We start from the raw sequence: 19,730 nt of genomic DNA, 5'->3' as shown, positions 1-19,730 counted from the left end.
GCACAGAGAACTGTGGAATAAGGAGGTGTCTTGAGGTCACCCACATGACCTCTGCTTTCCTACCATTACCCACGGTATGGGTCCTTGGCACTCCAAAGGTTCACGCAAAGCATTTGAGAGGAAAAGATGAAAGCAGCTGAAGATCAGGTTCCCCGTGCCGAGGAGGCTGCTGTCAGATCTGTGTTGAAGCGGATTAACAGCAATGCCACGTGCCGAGGAGCGAAACAGCTTCGCTATACGCCCACTCTCCCTGCAAAACTTCCAGCAACTGACAGCTAGCGCCTGACAGCTCTGTGCAATCTGCCCTGCCTCCACACAAATGGAAGACTCCATCTGAACATATCAAATGCGACGAAGCCTGCATCCTACTCCGCCTGCATGGGCTGCCTCTAGATTGAAACAGTACTCTGTAACACCAGTCTTCACAATAAAGCAGATCCTGCTGTGAACACATGGTTTTTACAGGACATTAGAGAGGGACTAAGGGGTTTATATTCAGCTCCCTACTGCACTACACAGTCCTTTGGGTGACCCTGACTTGATCTTCATAAGAAAGAGGACTATAACTTTGCTAAGGTAATGGGAATTTGAGTTTGCTGAACAACTGAAGGATGACATTTACAATCCCAGCCCTGAAATCCCAGAGAACTTTAAGTCCTGTTATGTTGAAAAACTGAAAGCAAATAAAACTAAACCACTCGAAAAATAAACCCATCAAACCTTGATCTTTAGGCATTCTGCTAACAAGCTTACAAAGGATTTGTCTAGAGGCAGCCCTCCTATATTAGCAGCCTATCTATTGACGGGCATCTGGTATTAGGTTTACCCTGCTGATACAGGAATGTGGAGAGGTATGCATAGAGGGAAGACCACCAGTATCTTCATAACAAGCACCGGTGTCTTATTCTAATGCAGGATGCACTGAGAGAGCAAAGAACACGGCCAGAAAAGTTTCAACTGCCACAGACATCAGCCCCAGGCTGGCTGGGGCACTTCTACAGCACGTTACTGGCTTGGCTGTTAACAGACCTGGCAAATCGAGGCGGGGGGGGGGGAAAGGGGAGGGGTGCAATTTGGGAGGGAGCCCAACTGTCAAAAAAAAGAGTGTTCATTTTGGTCATCAGAGAGCAAAGTGAATGGCAACTACTCTCATCTGAGGAACTGCTGCTACCTTTGGGGTCCATTAATCTCTCCCACAGTTTTACCTATTGAAATAATAGTTGGATAAAACAAATCTTACGGCACTTATTTCTCAGGAATCTAGAAGAGGCAACGTTGTCAAGAGGAATGCAATGCATTACTTCAGGCTCTCCCTTCCATTCATGGGAACGACGTCAGCTACCTGAAATGGCTATAGCTTTCCAGCTTCATTCTTGATCTCTAGTTGACTAAAAAATTGGTGTCCTTGTTCAACAGGGAAGAGAGACAATGGAGAAAGCAGCTAACTAAAGTGGCAAATACTAAGTCTCAGGGATCCCTACAGTAGACTGAAATGCCCAACAGATTACAAAAGAAAGCCTTGCAAGAGTCTATAAGCACGCATCTCAGATAAATGCCTAAATGCTCAGTGCTGCCCTTGAAATGCAAACAGCAAACCTTTCAGAAGGATTTTTGCACATTGAAGAGGACTTGCACCTTGAAGAGCAGTGTAAGTCCAGAATATCACAAACATTGTTAAACTCTACCTAAGGAAGCTGCCATGGTCACATTAGCTTTCTGCATCACCAGCAAGAGAACTTCTATCACTCAAGGGGCCCTCAAGCCCCTTGTGGAAATCAAAGTTTAGAGAGAGATCTCCCAACACTTCAATCACAGAGTGAACAGGGAAGAACCATACGAAGAGTTTTTCCAAAGATTTCTAGCTTTTAACCAAATCAAAAAGCTCTGTATGATTTAGAATCAAGTTCTAGATACATACACCCTACAATACGGACCGGGATCATATCTAGAGAGATTCTAAACTGAATGGCATTTAGTGATAAGGCGAAGGCTGTGTCTGGCCACAAACTGACCCTGCCTACCTGAATGTCACGATTTTTTCCTTCCTTGTGAAGAAGGTTGGGGTTTGTTGCATTCCTCCCCCCACCCCCATCAATGACTAAACTGCCTCTCTTAAAATACTGAGATGTTTATTCTTATTTTTCATGGAAAACTGAAGAAAGGACAAAAAGATAATGAGACCTAAACCTCTGTTCCCACAATGTACCTGTAAGGTTGCCACAAAGACATGCTAGCTAAAACTGCAGTGCCTCACCTCCCACTAGCTTGAGGTTGCAACCCTTAGCAGCTGGAGAAGAAAAAGTGCTGAGTATTACTCACTGCCATGACGAGCTCAAAAGGATATTTGTAGACTCGAACTGGGGACTGGTATTTCTGCACCATTTTTACTACACACCTGTAATAGAAAGAAATTGGAACATTTTAGATTCTTTACACCAAACACCAGAATACATTCTAGCAATTTTCACAAACAGACCTTGCTAGAAGCCTTAACTCTTTCTCACAAATAGAGAGGAGGAAGAATATTAGGTAGAGTATCTTGCCTAGCATGGCTTAGCAAGTCAGTGGCAGAGACAGAACAAAAGCCAGGTCTTTGCAGTGCCAGCCCAGTGCTGTGTCCAGCACATGGTAGTGTCCTCTGCTGCTTCCCAACACGACTGCAGCAAATTCAACTTAGAGCTCCAACAAAACTCACGACAATTAAAGCCCAAAACAGAGATGTAAAGCTAGAATCAATTGTACGCTGGAGAAGGAGCCTGTCTTAGGAGCTTGGCAAAGCTTAAGTGGCCATACTTCCTTCTATCCCCCTTTTCTGCATTACATTTACAATCATTGTGCAAAATCCCCCTTGTTGAAAGCTTCCACAACCTCCCATATCTTGTTATTTTAAATGCTTTTGTGCAAAGTAGCATTCAGTTGCTTTAACCCACTAAAAGAAAAAGGAAACCGCATGCTTAAAGAACATGCCTGACGCTAAGCCAGCAATCACATCCCACTGACTGGATGCCCACTGCTTCCAGCTGAACTAAGGAAATAACTGCAAGCAATGGGAACAATTCAGTTCTCAGCATTTCATTTCTCCTAGCCACCTCTCACTGTTCTCATCAGGATTCCTCCCTCAGACTCTCTTGCTGGTGTTTTAACCCTCAAGTATGCATCAATAACCAGCATCTCAAGGAAGTACATACACCATTAAAAAAAAAGGTTATTAGGCTGCTTTCTGCAACTGCTTTAGGTTCCGTTATATCGCTCCTATTAATACCATCTATGAACATCGGGAACACAAAAGACTGGACGGCTGGTTTGAGACACTGTGCTGATTCCACCCCACTCAAATTCCACTGCTAAACAGACACAGCCCTCAGCAACATGACGCAGTGTAGCACTGAAGTCAACAGTCAGAGCATTAAGACGACTTATCCCTGACATTTTACGCCCCAAAATGGAGGTGAAACATTAATTAAAGGGCAAACGGTAATAGATTCCCCCTCAGAAAGACTGCTGCAAAATGCCATTACAAAGTAAAAATCTGAGCAAGGGAGAGGGGAAAAAGACTTTTAAAAGTTTGAGTACCTGAGAACAGGGAATGTTTGTAGAAGAAGGGTCTCGCAATCAGGCAATTACTCTGCAGAGGACCACGCTACCCAAGGAACAATGTTCAGGACTTGCTGGATCTCTAGGAGTCTTACTGGTAATAAAAGCCAGTCCACGTAGAACAAGTAAATGCAGAGAGAATGCATCAGCAGAGCATCCAACTCAAACTGAAGTGAGCGGAGCAGGGACAAGCAAACACCCAGGAAGCCTGGGCTGCTATCACATATCAGATACCCGAGCCAAGAAGCACGGGGCACCTCGTAACACAACTCTGTAATATGATTATGCAAGCGCGATACCTAGACTGTGCAGGAACCTTCCGAGTAACTGCAAATATAGCAAGAGAAGCCTCATTAAGTGTATTTAGCTGCCTGTTCTGACCTCGCCTGCTAAACCAGGAATTCCTGCACCTATGTAGGAGGGGGTCAGGGACCTCTGCAGGAGGAAGTCTGAGGACAGACCAGTCAGTCTAGAATCACCCACGGCCCAGAAACAAAGTCACCAGCAATGAAATAGCAGGATGGCACAAGCTGTAGTTCAACAGCCTCAACCATGCTGCTTGGACAGATCTGTTGCTCCCTACCAGCTGCAATACCCGATTGCCACGGTTTACTGCCCCAGACTTCTCTAGTTGAGGGAAGTTTGAGAAAAAGAGCCAGTGACCATTATACCCATGGGAAGCTGTGGAAGAAAGACAGCCAACAACTCACACCTGCCCTAGAAACCTTTCATACCTTGGGGAAAATGCAGTGGCAGACCTTCTACGCCCTCTCCTCAAAACAGACCTGTGACACAGTCATTCTGCTTCTCAAAGCTAGAAGGACTCCAGCTATAACCCCTGGAGGAAGAAAAAAAAAAATCAGAAACGGCAGTACAAGGTAGCTACTCAGTGCACACAGATACAGAGGGATGACTAGCACTGGTAATAAATACGATTTTCAGGTGTTACCTCTGGGCAGTTGGGCCATATTAGCTAAAGGCATGCACCCTCATAGGGCTTTAGAGCCAAAAAGACAGATGTGTTTTTAAAGTCATCTCGTGTATTCCACCCAAATTCTAAACGGGTATGTTCAACCACCTTGTAAAGAAAACCAGAAAGAAACTATACAACTACAGAGTATGTCTGCTCCTTAAACACCCATCACACCACTCCAGCCTCTACAGTGGCCCAGGCTACCTGCTCTACTTCGTATTGGCATCTGGCTAAAAGCACATATTCAGAAACACAGCTCAGCTGAAGAGCAGTGACTCACTAAACTGCAGCTTGATCACTTAGAAACCCCAATCCACAGCTGGAGGCAGACCTGTAGCCATTCACTGGGTAACACCAGAGCATGATTTCAGCTGGCCAAGCCCAGTGCAGTTTGTAAAAATTCAGAGGCTGGAGCTGTCAATGCATGGAAGCGACATATCTAGCTAATAATTACTTCAACCATCCCAATTAGATACTAAAAGTGTTTCAGTTTCTGCACACCTGAACACAGAAAACAGCAGCAGCTACCACACTTCCCAAAGCATCCCGTGACACACTGACAGCAGTGCCAACAGCGCAGAGGCTCAACAGCCCGCAGCGTCCAGCTGGCCTGTGTACCCCCTTTTGCTACAACCCGTACGGCAATTCACAGATGAACCAAACCCTAGAAGGCAGAGAGTTAATTATAAGCTTGGGATACACCAGCTGGCACCGTACCAGGGGAAGGAGGGCATGGAAGGGGGCATGAAATGGAAGGACATGAACCCCTGATGGCACATGCATTTCCCTGTTGTAACTTTGGTAGCATTTCAGAGAAATGGCAGGTTCTTAAGAAGTGGCATACACACAGCTTGCAAAGCTACCACTACATTATTAGCCGAGCTTGAAGACTGTGAGGGGTCCCATGAGGAATACACATCACTACACACACAGCAAGGGAAAGGAGACAGTGGTATTAACTATATGCTTCCATTTTATTTAGAATCATCCACTACGTACCTGAGGGATTTTTCCATATGCTTAACTTTTATTCTACTATTTGTAGGAGAGGCTTACTTGACTGAATACAGCCAGATGGTTGGAAATCAGAAATTGAGTTTGTATATTAAATATACATAAAGCCCTGAATCAAAGCCCCCAACCCCTGCTTTTCACCCAGGCTAGTATGAACTCATTCAGCTCTTTCCACATTAGAGTTGCCCGCTGGACAGTGAAACTCAGCGGCGAGCGACTTTATTAACTTCTCCCACCGGTGGTGGCTTCTTTTCAGCTGGAAGAGGACAATTGTGCCATTTTTTTTGGTGGTGTTTTTGACAAAGAATAGCCAAAAACAGCAAAATCCCAGACTTCCTTAAATACTATTACAACGTGCGAATGCCAGCTGTGGCACCCAGCTAAGCTGATATTTCCAGTTAGAAAAAGAGGGACTCTGCAGGGCTGTAGTCTTTCCTCCCCGCTTCTAGAGGAAGGTGGAGAGAAAGGTGTGTGACATTTCCTCTGCCTTAAACGCCTTTCACTTAGGTAGGTGTTGACACAGTAGTCGACGCTTAACACGCATAATAAGACGGTACCAAGCTATAGGATATTTATTAGAGCTCTTTCACGTAAGAACTTGAGAACAAGTCTTTCGTAGCTTGATATAAGGAAGCCTCGAAGTGGAACGGTGCCAGCATAAGCCTTTACTATCTTTTAGAAGCAGACATCTTCTCAGGCAGGACTTCATCTTAACTCCTGAGAAACACCTACGGTGCAGGGGTGAAGCAGCACGGAGGGTTGCAAGCCAGCTCACTGCCACAGAGCCTAGCCACGGCTCGGTACACCTTACAAGAGATGCCTGGAGTCCTGTTGCAGATTATAATCAAAAGACAAGCAACACAAACATGCAAACAACAACATTCACACGTTCTTTACAACACAGTAAGGAACGGTCTCTTTGGCAGAGAGGGGAAGAATAAAAAGGAACAGCGTACAGCAATCAGCTCTCAAAGCCCTGTAAAGCTAGCAGTTTCTTCCATATATGTATTAAATAAGCTTCATGCCTAATACATGCCTTCACCTTCATCTCATAAGTTAATTTTCTCACCAAAGAACTACCACTGACCTTTTACACACAGCCACATACTAAATCCTTGGTATTGGCCAACCTGCAGCAGTAGGTAAGCTTTCTTGAAGGAAAGCTCCTCGTTCCTTGCCTTGCTACCCCATAGAAAGTCATATCATGCCATTTTATCCATCAACACTACAGCCAATAGTTCAATTGAAGAACGGAGACATGCTTCAGCTTAACACATAAAACAACAGCAGGTCTGGTCAGCAGGTCCCTTGACAGTGCAACAAAGCACCAGCACAAAACTGTTTCAGCTTGCCCCGAGTAAAGCTCGCAGCCATATTTTCTCTGAACACAGGTACGCCGTACACAGGCTCATTACCCAACCGGACAAGCGATGCCATCAGCACAACCCCCCCTTCTCACTCTCCGCAAGCCGATTTTACTACTTGGAGGAGTTAAGCGACCCAGAGCGCAGCACATGCTTGGTTTAACCCTGCCCTAAAGCCAGTGGGGTTTTATACAGAAGCTGACCCAAATACACCAATACATTTAGTAGCACCTCACCAGGGTCAGCCTTTGAGTTTACAGATACTTCAGGGCCAGTTTTGTTTGGGTTGTTTGGTTTGGTTTGTTTTTTTTTTTTAACTCTAAGTCCTACAAAGAGCTCGGCAGACAGTGCCCCACTCTCGGGGAGCGACACCAGCACCGAGGCTGACGCCGGCACGCGAAAGGAGCTGGGGTCCCACTCGCTGCACCCTCCACGCTGCGGGTGGGCCCACGCTGAGGCGGCCCACCGCCAGCGGGAGGGGATCCGACGCTTATCCAACTTCCTCCAGCTAGGAGAGAAACCAGCAAACCTCAAAACCGTATTTTGATTTCTGTTTGGTTGGTTGGGTTTTGGCTTTTAAGTAAACCTGAAGCGACGCTCAGCCAGCCTGCCCCTCACCGCCACACGGGTTTTCACCCGCTCCCTCCCTAATCTCCGCAGGATTACGGCTAAAATGTCCCCCTCAGCCGCCCCGAGCCGCAGGGATAACGGCTCCCGGTGTCCCCCCCCGGCTCCGCACCGAGGGCGCGGGCACACCGCGAGGCACGGCGGCCGCCCCTCACCGCCCTCGCGCCCCCTCCCTCACACGGCCGCTCCGAGGGAACCCCCGGAGAAGCGGGCCCGCCGCGGCCGCCTCCCTCCCGCCCCACGCCTCCTCACCGCGGGCACGGCGGAGCCCGGCCGGGCCCATAATGACCGCGGCGGCCGCGGCTCCGCTCCCGGCTCCGGCTGCGCCACCGGTTCCACGCGCCGCTTCAACCGCCGCGCGCGCCGGCCCCGCCCCGCCGCCGGCCCGGCCCGGCCCGGCCCCGCCCCGCGCGGCGCCGCAGAGCGCTGTCCATTGTGCTGCGGCGGGGAGGGAGGAACGCGGCGGTGGCCCCGCCCCCGCGCACGTGCGCCGCCCGCCGCCATGTCTCCGCGCGGGACCGAGGCGCGGCCGGGCCCGCGGTGGCCTCGGTAAAGCGGGACGGGGTCCCCGCGGGGCGCGGCGGGCCTGGGCGCGCAGTGTCCGGGCTGGAGCGCCTGGCGGAGCGCGGCGGGGCCGCCGCGGGCACCTTACCACGGGTTTTACCACAGGGTTTCCCGCTCCCCTTCCGTTAGGCTGCTGCCGCGGGCCTGGCGCAGCAGGCCGAACCGGGGTAGCTCGGAAGCCGTAGGAGGCTTTCACTCATCCCTGTTATCAGCCTGAAGAGAGGCGTGTGTGCGGAGATGAGCTCATCCCGGCCTGGAGGCTGAGCTTCCCACCCTGGCACCTGCCCTCGAGGAGACGCCCGCTCAGGGCCTGGGCTGGGGGAGGCGCAGCCACAGCTCCCAAACAAGACCCAGCCCCGCTCCTCACGGGGCGGATCAGGCCTTCACGAGCTGCCCCGCTGAGACCCCTACTCACCTCAGTCCTTGTATCATTGCGTTGAATGTTTGATTTATTACGTGACTTATTACTCAGCTACAAACTCATGCTTTGAGCAAACGCTCCTGTAACTGAATTCTCCTGACAAGGTAAAAGGCGATCGTCCGGCTAAGTGGCGCTGAGGAGGATGCTGGGGTGCATTCTCACCTCTCAGCCTTTTTTTCTCCCACCACCTTTGCAAATGGGTACGTTGTTTGATGAACCTTGGGGAGTTTGCACTTGCCCTGTGTTTCGGTGAGAGTGGATCCTGCTCGTCAAACCATGGGCTGGGGAAAGAGGCCATAGCAGATAGCTGTCACTGGCCGGAGAGGGTCCTTGAGAACACGGCTCTACTGGAGGAAAATACCCACGCTGCAGCCACTTTGGGGTGGTCCTGGGGCAGGAGGAGCGTGTGGCACCAAGAAGTGGTGGAGGAGAGGAATGTGGGAGACCCACCTGGGAATGTTTTGCACTTTCAAAGCTTCCTTTGGAGATCTCCCTAGAGACCAGCTGCCACTTTGCATGATGTTATTGAAAAACGCCACACTCGCATTTACTGCTGCTCTTTCTTTTCCTGCCTCCTTATCACTTCTAGCTGTACAGCATCCCCTTATCTGGGCAGGCATTTCAGGAAGCTGTGGTCTTATTTCTGATCAGCAATATTTCCTGAAACGTTCTGCCATCTCAAACCGAGGAGACCAGCCTGACACTGCTCTGTAAACAACGAACCCACAGAGCTGTCAAATGTCAAAGCACTCAAGGCTGCAGCCTGTGGAGTCAGAGCAGTCTGCTTTTCTTAGAGGCCTTCCGGAACAGCCGGGCATCGAAAGCCACAAAGTTATCCAAGGCATGCAACATCTACATTCACTTTATAAATAAATGCTGTCTTTTCCCATCCAGAATGCAACTTTTTTTCAGAGAAATGGTATTTCTCTCCCATTCCTCAATCACTATTAAATTTCCTCAGAGATAACAGAAGAAAATATAAAATACTATTTCCACCCTCTTGCAAAACTTACACCAGCCCATTACTACTTCACGGCCTAATCGTGGTAGTTTTCCTTTTGTTCTTGGCATAAAAGCCGGTCGAGATTTTGGCAGGCAACATCCCCTCCTTTCCTCTGCTGCGCAGCCCTGACTATAATTCCCGTTTTCCAACATATATTTCCCCCTGCTGCCGAAAGGTCACTTGGCATTTTCCAGTGTCAGTAGGCTACCTTTTCCCCTGACACAGAGCCAGCTCTCCCCTGGCATCCCCAAGGGCTGTGAAGTCTCTTGCTATCCTTCCACTTACCAGGACTGGGTGCTTGCCTCAAGGGCTGGCACTCAGCCCTCAGTATTTCTCGTGGGAGCTGCTTAGAAAGAAGTTCTCACCCCATAGCAGCCCAGCCCAGGAACTGATGGTCTCTGCAGTTAGAAAGGAGAACTTCTGCCGTGAAGGACGTCTGGTTTGGAGATACCATTCAGCCTCCTCTTCCCCCATTACCAAAGGTTTTCTGCTGCAAACTCTCTCTTCCTCTCAAGTTTCATGCGTCGTCTTTGGGCGTAAATTTGAAACACTCAACAGAAATTCAAGTGAGCTGGTGCATCACATCCAGAAACAAAAAAAACTTGTAGGCATCGTTTATGATATTGTTATTCCAATTTATTTTATTATGAATGCAGCTGACCTCTGAAGAAGCTGCAAAGGACGTTTGTGGCAGTGCTGTAGTTAGTGAGGCCAGAAAACTCTGTGGTCTGTCTTGGATGTGCTGGGCTAGACTCAGCCCTGCGCAGGAGAAGGATCATGCTGTAGTGGAAAGGTAGCATCACGCAGCCAGCCCAGCCCTTTCTGCATCGTCACACTAAGGTGCTTTGCAGCCCTCTTTCACACGTGTTCAACAACCTTTAGAAAATCAGCACTGTTTAAACATTAAAAAGTCTCTTTAAAAATTCAGCAGCAAAGTTCACCTGCTTTTTAGAGCCGTATTTAAAGCGGCTTGGAAGTGTATTTCCACTCTCTGGAACGGGGCTTCCATCCAGCCCATGTCACTGAGTGGAGCGGGGAGAAAAGAGGAGGCTCTGCAGCCTCCAGTGCTGGGAACAGACATGCCAGTCCGCTCCACAGCGGTGGTCAGGGCCAGCTTTCACCTCTGCTACCTCTACATCTCCACAGAGTAACCTTTTAGCGCTTAACCTAGCTCTGTTTCATGAAAGCTAAGCAAAAGTTGGGTCTGTTGTTTCGAGAGCCAGCAAAAGTTAATATATTGAAGCTTTTTTCCACGGCAAATGCAGATCAGCCGTTACATCATACCACAGCATTTGCCAGATCTTTTTGTGCCAGAAGGTCATGCCCCATATCCCACGAGTCCCTAGGGCTTTGCCTTCCCCATGCCACTCAGATAAACCGATACTGTCAGTCCCATTTTTTCTGGTGCACAACTGAGACGAAATGTGCTGCTGAAAGTCATGCAGTGAGATGGCAGAGATCACCGGCAGAGATGAAACTGGAGATCTAATGAGCTCTAGTCCAGCACATTTACAGCAGATTCAGTTACCTTACCCATGAGACTGCAGCTAAACAGTGTGCTAATGGCTCTCTGCTTCGTTCACCTTTCAAGCTAATGCCTAGGTGGCTACCTGCCCAACCTTCCCTTTTTCTGCAACTGTTAAAATACTTAGATAGTCATACCTTGTTCTGTTTTATTTCTTTAGGGGCTGAGGTCTCCCAACAGCTCACCCACCAACAGCTAAGAATCGAATTTCTGCTTTGCGTAAGAAAAAATACAAAATAAAACCGTCACATCAGTGATATTTAACCCCCAAAGCTTCCAGGTCAACAGCTGACCACGCTGATGCTCATTTAATGTGTCTGTATGAGTTTATACACATGCAATGTGTTGAACGTGGTCTATAATGTCCATTTATGGGGACTGTTTGCATTTTCCCTGGTGGCTCATAAAATACTTGCCATTTTCCATCTTGGGAAGATCTGATACCATGCAGGATTCATTTTTATCAGAAATACTCCTCCTTCTTCTCCTCATTTCTGTTCGGTCGTACTGGGACCCTCTCAGACAGATCCAGCACGTTGCAACAGCAGCACATCTCCACAGCCTTACAAGCAAACTATAATATTGCAAATGAAGATAAAATTCAGCTTTTTGCAAGAGTGCTAGACAGGCCCTGTGTAAATAAAATGCATCCTGTTTAAATGACACATTCTGTGACTTCTCTTTCTATGCTGTTTGTTCCTTTATGCAATTCCCTTTTTGCCTCTGTGAGGAGACGTCACCCCGTGACTTGCCGAATTCTGCCGACTTCCACTTGCCTGGGAGTAAAGCGTGACACGGGTTTGTTATTCTGGGTCACGAAAATCAGCATCACCTCCAGGAGCACAACTCTCATCATGTCTTAGCTTTCAACGTTGCTCTGAAAAGGTAGCAGTTAGTAACAACGCTATTAACAGAGAATGGAAAGGTTTCTGTGCTTGAAGCAAAGGAACATGACAAATTCGAAGAAAGTAACGGAAACCAGTTAAGTTAAATGCGACTGCTTTGGAAAGCACACAGTGCTTGATCCTTGCTTGATGCGAGGATCACCAGTGGCTCATAGGAACCTAGAGGATTTATTTTCCAAAGTGGTTGCCAGTACGCTTAGAGCACAGAACTGTCGGGGCTTTTGGAAAGGTTAATATCTTCACAGCTCTTTTGCTAGCAGACAGCTCGGGATACACAGAATACAGCATCTCGCTATTTCCACCCTTTGCCATGCGTTACCATCAACTGCACAACATTTGTCTCATCCAAGCCCTCACCCACCGTGATAGTTTTATACAAAATCTTTCTTGCGACATTAAAATACAAATCACTTGCCTATGGAAGCCGCATCAAGTACATTCTCTTTCAGGCCACATAACTGATCCCTGCTGGGACAGGACTGGGCTGTGCCCTTCCAGCACACAGGGAGTTGGAGTTCAACACTCTTATTTTGAGAAAATTCCATGATTCTCAGAGGCGATAGCAAAACTCCTGTTGAATTCCACAGGGTTGAAGTTTGGCCTAAAGAGTTCTGTTTTCCCCATAACTTGTCCCTTTTCTACTAGGTTTCTTGAGTGCCGTTGGGTATAGGTAATGACACAGCACAGCTGAAGACCTGCGACTTCCCAAAATCTTATTTGTACTGTTCTCTGGCAAGTGTGGTGAGCAGTGGCTGGAGACATCTCCCTAGGATGCAACCTCCGGCCAAATGCTTTTGAAGACACGCTTCTAGGAGCAGATTGGTATCTGCCATACTAACCCCGGGGGAACTGGAGATGTTTTTACAGAGACAGGGTAGACCAAACTGGTGAAACTGGATTTTGTCCTGTGCACCTCTTACCTGTCTTCTTGCAGCTTTGCCCTGTCTATATAACACACGAGATGAGAATGAAGCCATAGGGCTAAACCCACAAGTAACACTAGTACTTACTACCATTCCATTGAAACAGAGAGCACTGGGGAACAACCTATTAAACATAGGGTATCCCAAGATTAGTATTTTTTGAATGTATCTCTTTCCTGGGGATATTCCGTGTGAGTGGTCCAAAGAATTATGATTCCTTTTAAAAAAGAAGTCCTTTAATTTATATTCTGAACCATGCATTCGGAAGTTTTAATTTACCCTGAGCTATGAAATTAAATTTAACCAAAATGTCGGACTGGTTATTTATGTGACTGTGAAGTTCCACCACATGGTTACTGTTTTAGCAGTGCAGTGATATCTTCGAGTACAGTAGATGCTGGTGATGGTCATGATTTTTCCTAAGCCTTTATTTTAGGCTATAAAGGATCCTCATGCTTTGAGCCCCCACAAAGGAGACTTGAAGTAATCACAACAATTTGTGTAAAAGCTAGAGTGCATCCCATTTTCCTGCAACTTCTCAGTGTATCTTGCTAGCAGCTGCCAATGTAAGAGGGAGGAAAAAAATGGACCCAGACGGGGTGTTTGTCTCAGAGGCCCTGAATACAGCAACTGCAATCATAACCCAGAAAGCAAAGGCCTTGTGAGCCATGTTTCCATTTTATTTTCCAGACCCTGTGTTCATCTCGGACCTCTACCCCGTTCGTTGCTAACCACATACAATCTCGCATCATGTGTATCTAATTTCCAAGGGACGCCGCCGGCCTTTACTGAAATATGTTTGCTATGTCCTCTCTTGCGTTCCAGGGAGGGCTTGGTGTTCAGCAATACGTCATCACCAGTAGCGTACGGCTGGCTATCTCTGCGCTCTTCCTCCAACTAGCTGAGATGGTGCTTTCCATTTCAAGCGTTGCAGCTGGGATAAGCTATACAAAAAGAATGAAAAGAGAAGTACCTATCCCAAGACAGCTAGGTTGCTACAGATTAAGCTCCTTTGATTATAGTCACTAAATACACTTTGGTTTTTCATATGAAATACCAAAAGGAATCTGTTGGAGACCCCTGAGTCCCTTGGGTATGTTCACGCTCCTCTTACTACCCAGGATACAAGCTCTAAAAGGCTGCCAGTGAAATCCAGGCCCTCGTAGCCTCTTGAGAATATTTTTCCTATAAAGCTGCAAAACCGTGAGCAAATAGCCTTGTATGATAACTCAGAGGTAGACGCGCCGGGGAGGTTGCTGAAAAAGTCTTGGGTAGTTAGGAAGAATTAGTCTCATGTTCGAAAGCTTGTTTCTCGGTCTGCTTTGCCTGGAAGCTGAAGCACCCGTGGTGTGTCCTTCCCCTCTCCCAGCGCAGCAACAGCCGTGGCATGGACAGTCGCAGTCTGGAGCACGAGCAAGCCGTGGGAGATCTATGTAGGCTTTTTAGGCAGTTCGTTGGTTGGATTTGGTGGCTGTGGTTGATCGCTCTTGGTCTGGCTTGCAGGAGGGGGCCACGTGGTCTCCTGATGAAGATGGCTGAAAATGAGAAATACGTTTTATGTAGTTTGGGAGAAGGACACGGAGGACAACATGAAGACAACACTGGTTATTTAGGAAACAAAAGGGGAGACCATGGGTCTTGCATGGATTGTACCGTTCATCGGTTTTGTCTGAAAATGCTTTTCATAACCCTGAAATCCTGGTTTGCAAATGTCTGCTTTGTACTTAACTAAAAAACTGCTGGCAGATCTTCAGGTTGAGTTAAGGTGATCAGCTAAGGCAGTGGTAGTAGACATTTAGCTCTCAAAGCGCCCTTTCAGCAGATATCTTTAGGACAGGGCTCAGTTAAATATAAGCCATTTAAGAGGTTTTAGGGAAATTCTTAAGATACTGAAGGTCCAAAGCAAGCCATGTTGTCCTGCTCGCCTTGTCTGGGACTTCACAGCATCTTGATACCACAATATAAAAGATTAACACATTCAGTGATGCTTTTTCCCTTACTCCGAACTCACAGTGATTGATACAAATGGCAGCTAGACAAGCCAGAGAACCATAAATTCCCATCCGGCCTGAAGGAAAAAGAACATTTTAGAAAGACAAAAGAGAGATCCAGGAATTCACTGTGCAGGGTGGGAAGTCTCTTGCTGTCTAGGAAGGGATGTATTTCTCTGACCTGGCCACCTGGAGACCTCTACTAGATTACCTGGTTACAAATTGTCAAGCAAAAAATTTTATTAAAAAACCCAACAAAACAAACAGGACGCTTTAGTATGTGTATTGTCAAAATTACAGACCACGGCGGTTTTGACACCTACTCCTTGTAATTTGGGTTTCCTTCAGCAGGCAGGCACTGGTCCCTGTCACATGGCAAAGCTGTAAATGTAAGCACACAGCCAAATATAAGTGAAGGGTTAGAAAACATGCCCAGTGCAAGTAGTACTGCTACATTATGATAATGCACATTTAAATGATGCAGGAACTCTGAAAATGCTGACACGCTCATATATCAGAGGTGCTCCTTAAAGGCTACAATTATTTTCCTTGTGTCTTGTGCTTTGAGACAAAGACAATGCTGGACCATGGCCATGTTTAGTTGGTGAATAGCATCAAAGAGTAAAGACTGGGCACTTATTTGGGGCTGTACGCTCACCTGATCATGACACGGCGATCAGAAACTCTGCTTTTGCATGGAAAGAGAGAAGCGGGGTCACATCACTGCCGCCAAGAAACGTTTATGGCTCACGGACTAAGCTCAGAGTCCCAGGCTGGGAAAGTTAATTCAGACTCCCATGGAGCTAGGTGGCTTTTCTCTGATTTTCTCCCATCCACAGACATGTGAGTGGAAGGGAGTCTAGGCTGACTTGTACGCCAAGGAAACGGGGAGATTACCGTTCCCCCTGACTCAGCATGGCTGTAGTCATACCTGGATGGCGTAAGGAAGGTGTGGATCTCTGGTTCAAAGCTATTGAGAAACTGGACCGGGTCCAGCAAAGGGAGCCCTAGGGCTCATAACCTGCAAGGGGAGGCTGGGGAGGGCTGAGGGAGCTGGGCTGCTTTAGCCTGGCAAAGAGGAGGCTGAGAGGCAACCTCACAGCACCCACTCCTACTTCAAGGGCAATTAGAAAGACGTAGGAGCCAAATTCTTCTTGGCAGCGGCAGACAATATAACTGGGGGCAGCGGCTACAGATTGCACCTGGGGGAGTTCCGACGAGATGCTAGGAAAATCTTTTTCAGAGAGCAGAATGTAGCTCAGGAACACATTATCCAGGGAGGCTGTGGATCTCCATCCTTGGAGGCTGGAAGTACACCTGGCTAAACCCACTGCAGATCTCATCTAGTGTGATGGTCCTACGTGGAGCCGCAGATCGGACTCCTGATCTCCAGCAGTCCCTTTCAACCAGAATTTCTACATTTCTGTGAAACCACCCTCCTGCCTCTTAGTTGTTTTTTTTTCCCCTGGATAAATGCCTTTCTTTTGGCTCTGGGCACAAGTCAGATCCTTTGACTCCTTACGCTGCAAGTCCGCATTTCAGATTCAAAAATGAGTCACATGCATACACGGAGGGCAATTACATCTCGGTTAGCATGAGAGAATCAGATACATGCATGGGAGGCTTAACTGGTATGGCAAAAAATAAGTAAGGTGGTGGAAACTGTAAATAACACTAACAGACATCCTTGAGACTTGTTTGAATTCAGGTTACTCCAGTTAATTCAGTGCTTACCGTCCTTGCTGGAGACGATTGGCGCTAACAGTTCTTTAGCTTCTGATAGCAAAAGGTCAACAAGATCTGAAGATGGAAGAGATGTATCTGAGACCGCGTCTGTTTTATCCTCTTCTGTTTCACTGTTGACTCTTACAAATATGGAAAGTGCCATCAATACTTCTATCATAGAATGGTCATTGAAAATCCTGGCCAGACTCTCTTGAAGGATATTCTATATAAATTCTATGTATTCGGGGGGGATTGCACCTCGGTCGCTCAGCATCACAGGAGACTCTCTTTTAGACACACTTGCATCATTATGTTACAGACAGATATCTATGCGTTTTTTCAAATTTCACAGAAACATTTTTCCTTCGTTATACTAGAAGTAATCATCTTGGAAACACAAAAATTGGATTCCATCATTCTTAAAAACTGGCTTTTTTTTTAAGGGGCTGGTCATTATCCATGAGCCTGTTACCTTTCAACGAGTTAATCAATTAAAAACCCATCAGTGTTCTGATAATAGAGGTCGGATGCATTTTTTTCCAAGTAAAAGGGGATAGGTTTGGGTTGAAGGGGAGTCCAGAAGCCTGAACTCTCTCTTCTCCAACCATTCATGCAGTTGAGAATCTTGCTAGCTCTTTGCTCATGTGCTATCAGTTTCGGTAACTGCTGATAGGAAAGGACATGGTCCTAAAGCCAAAAACTGACATACTTTGGGAAAAGAAGGTGAATCAGAACTCTGTGTCTTTTAAAACCTGCTTAGGGTCTCTGCTAACAAGACCAACTTAACCAGAGGAGTGTTTCACCTACTTATTCCCCAAAAAAGCCTGAATGGAGGCCAACCCCCACCAAGTACCAATCCACCAGCAGTCTCCAGATCGTCCTTCTTCCATGGTTTCACTTCCAAAGTGACAGTGTGTTTATAAACTCTAGGTAGGTTATGTGTAAATCACCTTCCCCTGAGAAAGGTCAGAAAAGGACATTTCATGTTGCTATTCACAGTTCCCAGAAGCCATCTCCTACCTTTTCTCATCTGGTAAATGACTGGGTGTGCTCAGGACCTTGTGGACGTTCTGCCATGCAACAACAACAAAAAAAAGGTTTCAAACTTGTAGGAATGAATAATTCCTGAGAACAAACCCCATGGGTTTTTCCTGGTGATCAGATTTAATATGACAGTAATCAGCTTCTACTTATTCATTGCCCTTGAAGCGAGTATCTCAAGGCCTTTTGCAGCTCAAGCAACATTCACAGCCTATGCAAATCTACAGACACAACTAAATTATGCATTTTAATACCAACACTAAAATATTTGAAATGCAACATAAAAATACTCTTCCAAAGAACAATTTTGCAGGCTACGTTTCAGCAAGCCTTGATCATCGCTACTAGCAATCCCTGGTTTCTGGATTGTACCCGCACGCGTAAGCTCTCATTACCATGCACGGTTAGCGAATTCTCAAACGCTACTGAGGGATGTATTAAAAAGGAAGATATTTTGCTCCAGTGGTCAAAATCCTGTGATGTTTGACCCTGGGGCCAAGTCAAATCCATTTCCAAAGTCCAGCCCCAAACCGCACAGGCACCAGCACGTAGCGCTGCAGGTCTGGAAGCTCTTTAATCCTTCCTTCTCTGAAGCAGAGGACATGGCATCTACGCTTCCTTGCGCCCCACCGTTTCCTATTGGTTTCAAGAGCTCTTGGGATAGGTTACTAGTAGCTGTAGCAGATATACTCAATGCTAGTGATCCCATGGTGGCCAGTTTACTACTTACACAAGCTGGTACAGGTAGTGAAGTGGAAGAATAGTTAATTGAAAGAACTAAAGCAATTATGTGTGCGATTTTGCAGGAAATCTAGGGGGAAAAGCAGCACTGGAAGAGCAAAACTGCTCTTCAAGTTCACATTTGTTGTGTAGAGAACCAACCGTCCAGTTATACAGAGGGAAGGTCAAAACACATGATTTCAACCATCATGTCCAGGAACTAGAGCAGCCTCAACCAGAGTGTCACAGGGGGGACAGGTGAGCCAGGGACAGTGGAGCCGCCAGACAAAACCCACACCACAGTGTTTACATAGCTCTTAGGTATATGAGTGTATACGAGTTCATTCCCTAGTTTCTCTTAACCAACAGACAGTGACTTTTTAGGATGAGTTAGGATAAAAAAACACAACCCTCTCTTGCTTATGGAGCAGGAAGTTATTTGGACTTGCAAAATCAGCCTTCAGGTAAGAGGCCACGGTGATGCCACCAGCACCGGGGGCGGTTCAGCACTTCACCTGCACAAACAGGAGCAGTTTCCTATTGCAGATCTCCAGGCGCTTCCGTGAGACTTCTGATTTTCGTAACTGGCCGTCAGCCAGGAACAATTGTCTTTTCAGTTCCAGGATGTCTTCCTGAGACGGGGCCGGAGGAAGAAGAAAAAGGTGATGATAGCGCTCCAGCCTTGGCTTTTGGAAACACCATGTTATGACATTTGCTACAAACAGAAGACGACTGTCCTTTTGGAGTGGACAGAGGAAATTATACAGATTATAACACAGATCCAGAGACCACACTGGCCTTGTGGTCATACACAACAAATGACGCATGTGCTACGTTCATTTCCTCCTTTATAAATAGAAGGAGAACCCACAGAAGGAGGGTCAGGTGGGTTGTGGGGTTTTTCCCCAGGCTGAGGGGTTGCATTACCTCTATTTCAGAGATGTGTTTTGCTTTCTTCCCCGCCAGCTGCATCTTCAGTTCTGCAATTTCAGCTTCCAGCAAGTGGATCACTTCCTCGTAGTCCTGCTCCGCGCTGTGGGCCTGTCTCTGCACGACCTCTGCCACCTGCAGCTTGCTGTGCAGCGTCCGGTTCTCGGAGAGGAAGCCCAGGGCTTTCTGGAAGCAGCGAGAAGTTCTGGTGAATGCACCACATCCCCCTCGGCTGCCAACCACCGCATCCACCCCAAGGCCCCCAGCAAACTCTTCACTAACCTGGTTCAGTCTCTGAAGCTCGTCTTCCATTGACTTCTTGCTGTTCTCCATCTCTTTCAGGAGAGACTAGGGAAAATATTTTCACTGGATTAGAAGCAAGAAGCGATCAGACATTGTCTAGAAGATGC

General features: G+C 47.2%; 2 protein-coding genes across 2 annotated transcripts in view; both read right to left on the bottom strand.

Annotated features, from left to right (window-relative positions):
- SEC14L5 (SEC14 like lipid binding 5) overlaps positions 1 to 2,382 on the bottom strand; it is a gene marked incomplete at both ends in the record, with an annotated part of 31,101 nt that extends 28,719 nt beyond the window's left edge. Inside the window, one exon of the mRNA XM_082006561.1 lies at positions 2,320 to 2,382. Coding sequence (XP_081862687.1) covers positions 2,320 to 2,382 — 63 coding nt within the window. The remainder of the gene's footprint in view (positions 1 to 2,319) is intronic.
- Positions 2,383 to 14,342: 11,960 nt separating this feature from the next.
- Positions 14,343 to 19,730, bottom strand: part of LOC309410209 (syntaxin-binding protein 4-like) — a gene marked incomplete at both ends in the record, with an annotated part of 44,395 nt that continues 39,007 nt past the window's right edge. The window contains 7 exons of the mRNA XM_082006560.1: positions 14,343 to 14,448; positions 15,228 to 15,285; positions 16,639 to 16,769; positions 17,650 to 17,699; positions 18,906 to 19,022; positions 19,318 to 19,506; positions 19,603 to 19,668. Coding sequence (XP_081862686.1) covers positions 14,343 to 14,448; positions 15,228 to 15,285; positions 16,639 to 16,769; positions 17,650 to 17,699; positions 18,906 to 19,022; positions 19,318 to 19,506; positions 19,603 to 19,668 — 717 coding nt within the window. The remainder of the gene's footprint in view (positions 14,449 to 15,227; positions 15,286 to 16,638; positions 16,770 to 17,649; positions 17,700 to 18,905; positions 19,023 to 19,317; positions 19,507 to 19,602; positions 19,669 to 19,730) is intronic.

This window comes from Phaethon aethereus, assembly GCF_964289735.1.
Source record: "Phaethon aethereus genome assembly, chromosome: 15".
Taxonomy (NCBI): Eukaryota; Metazoa; Chordata; class Aves; order Phaethontiformes; family Phaethontidae; genus Phaethon; species Phaethon aethereus.
Note: the sequence above shows the minus strand (reverse complement) of the source record. Positions and strands in the feature narration are given on the sequence as shown.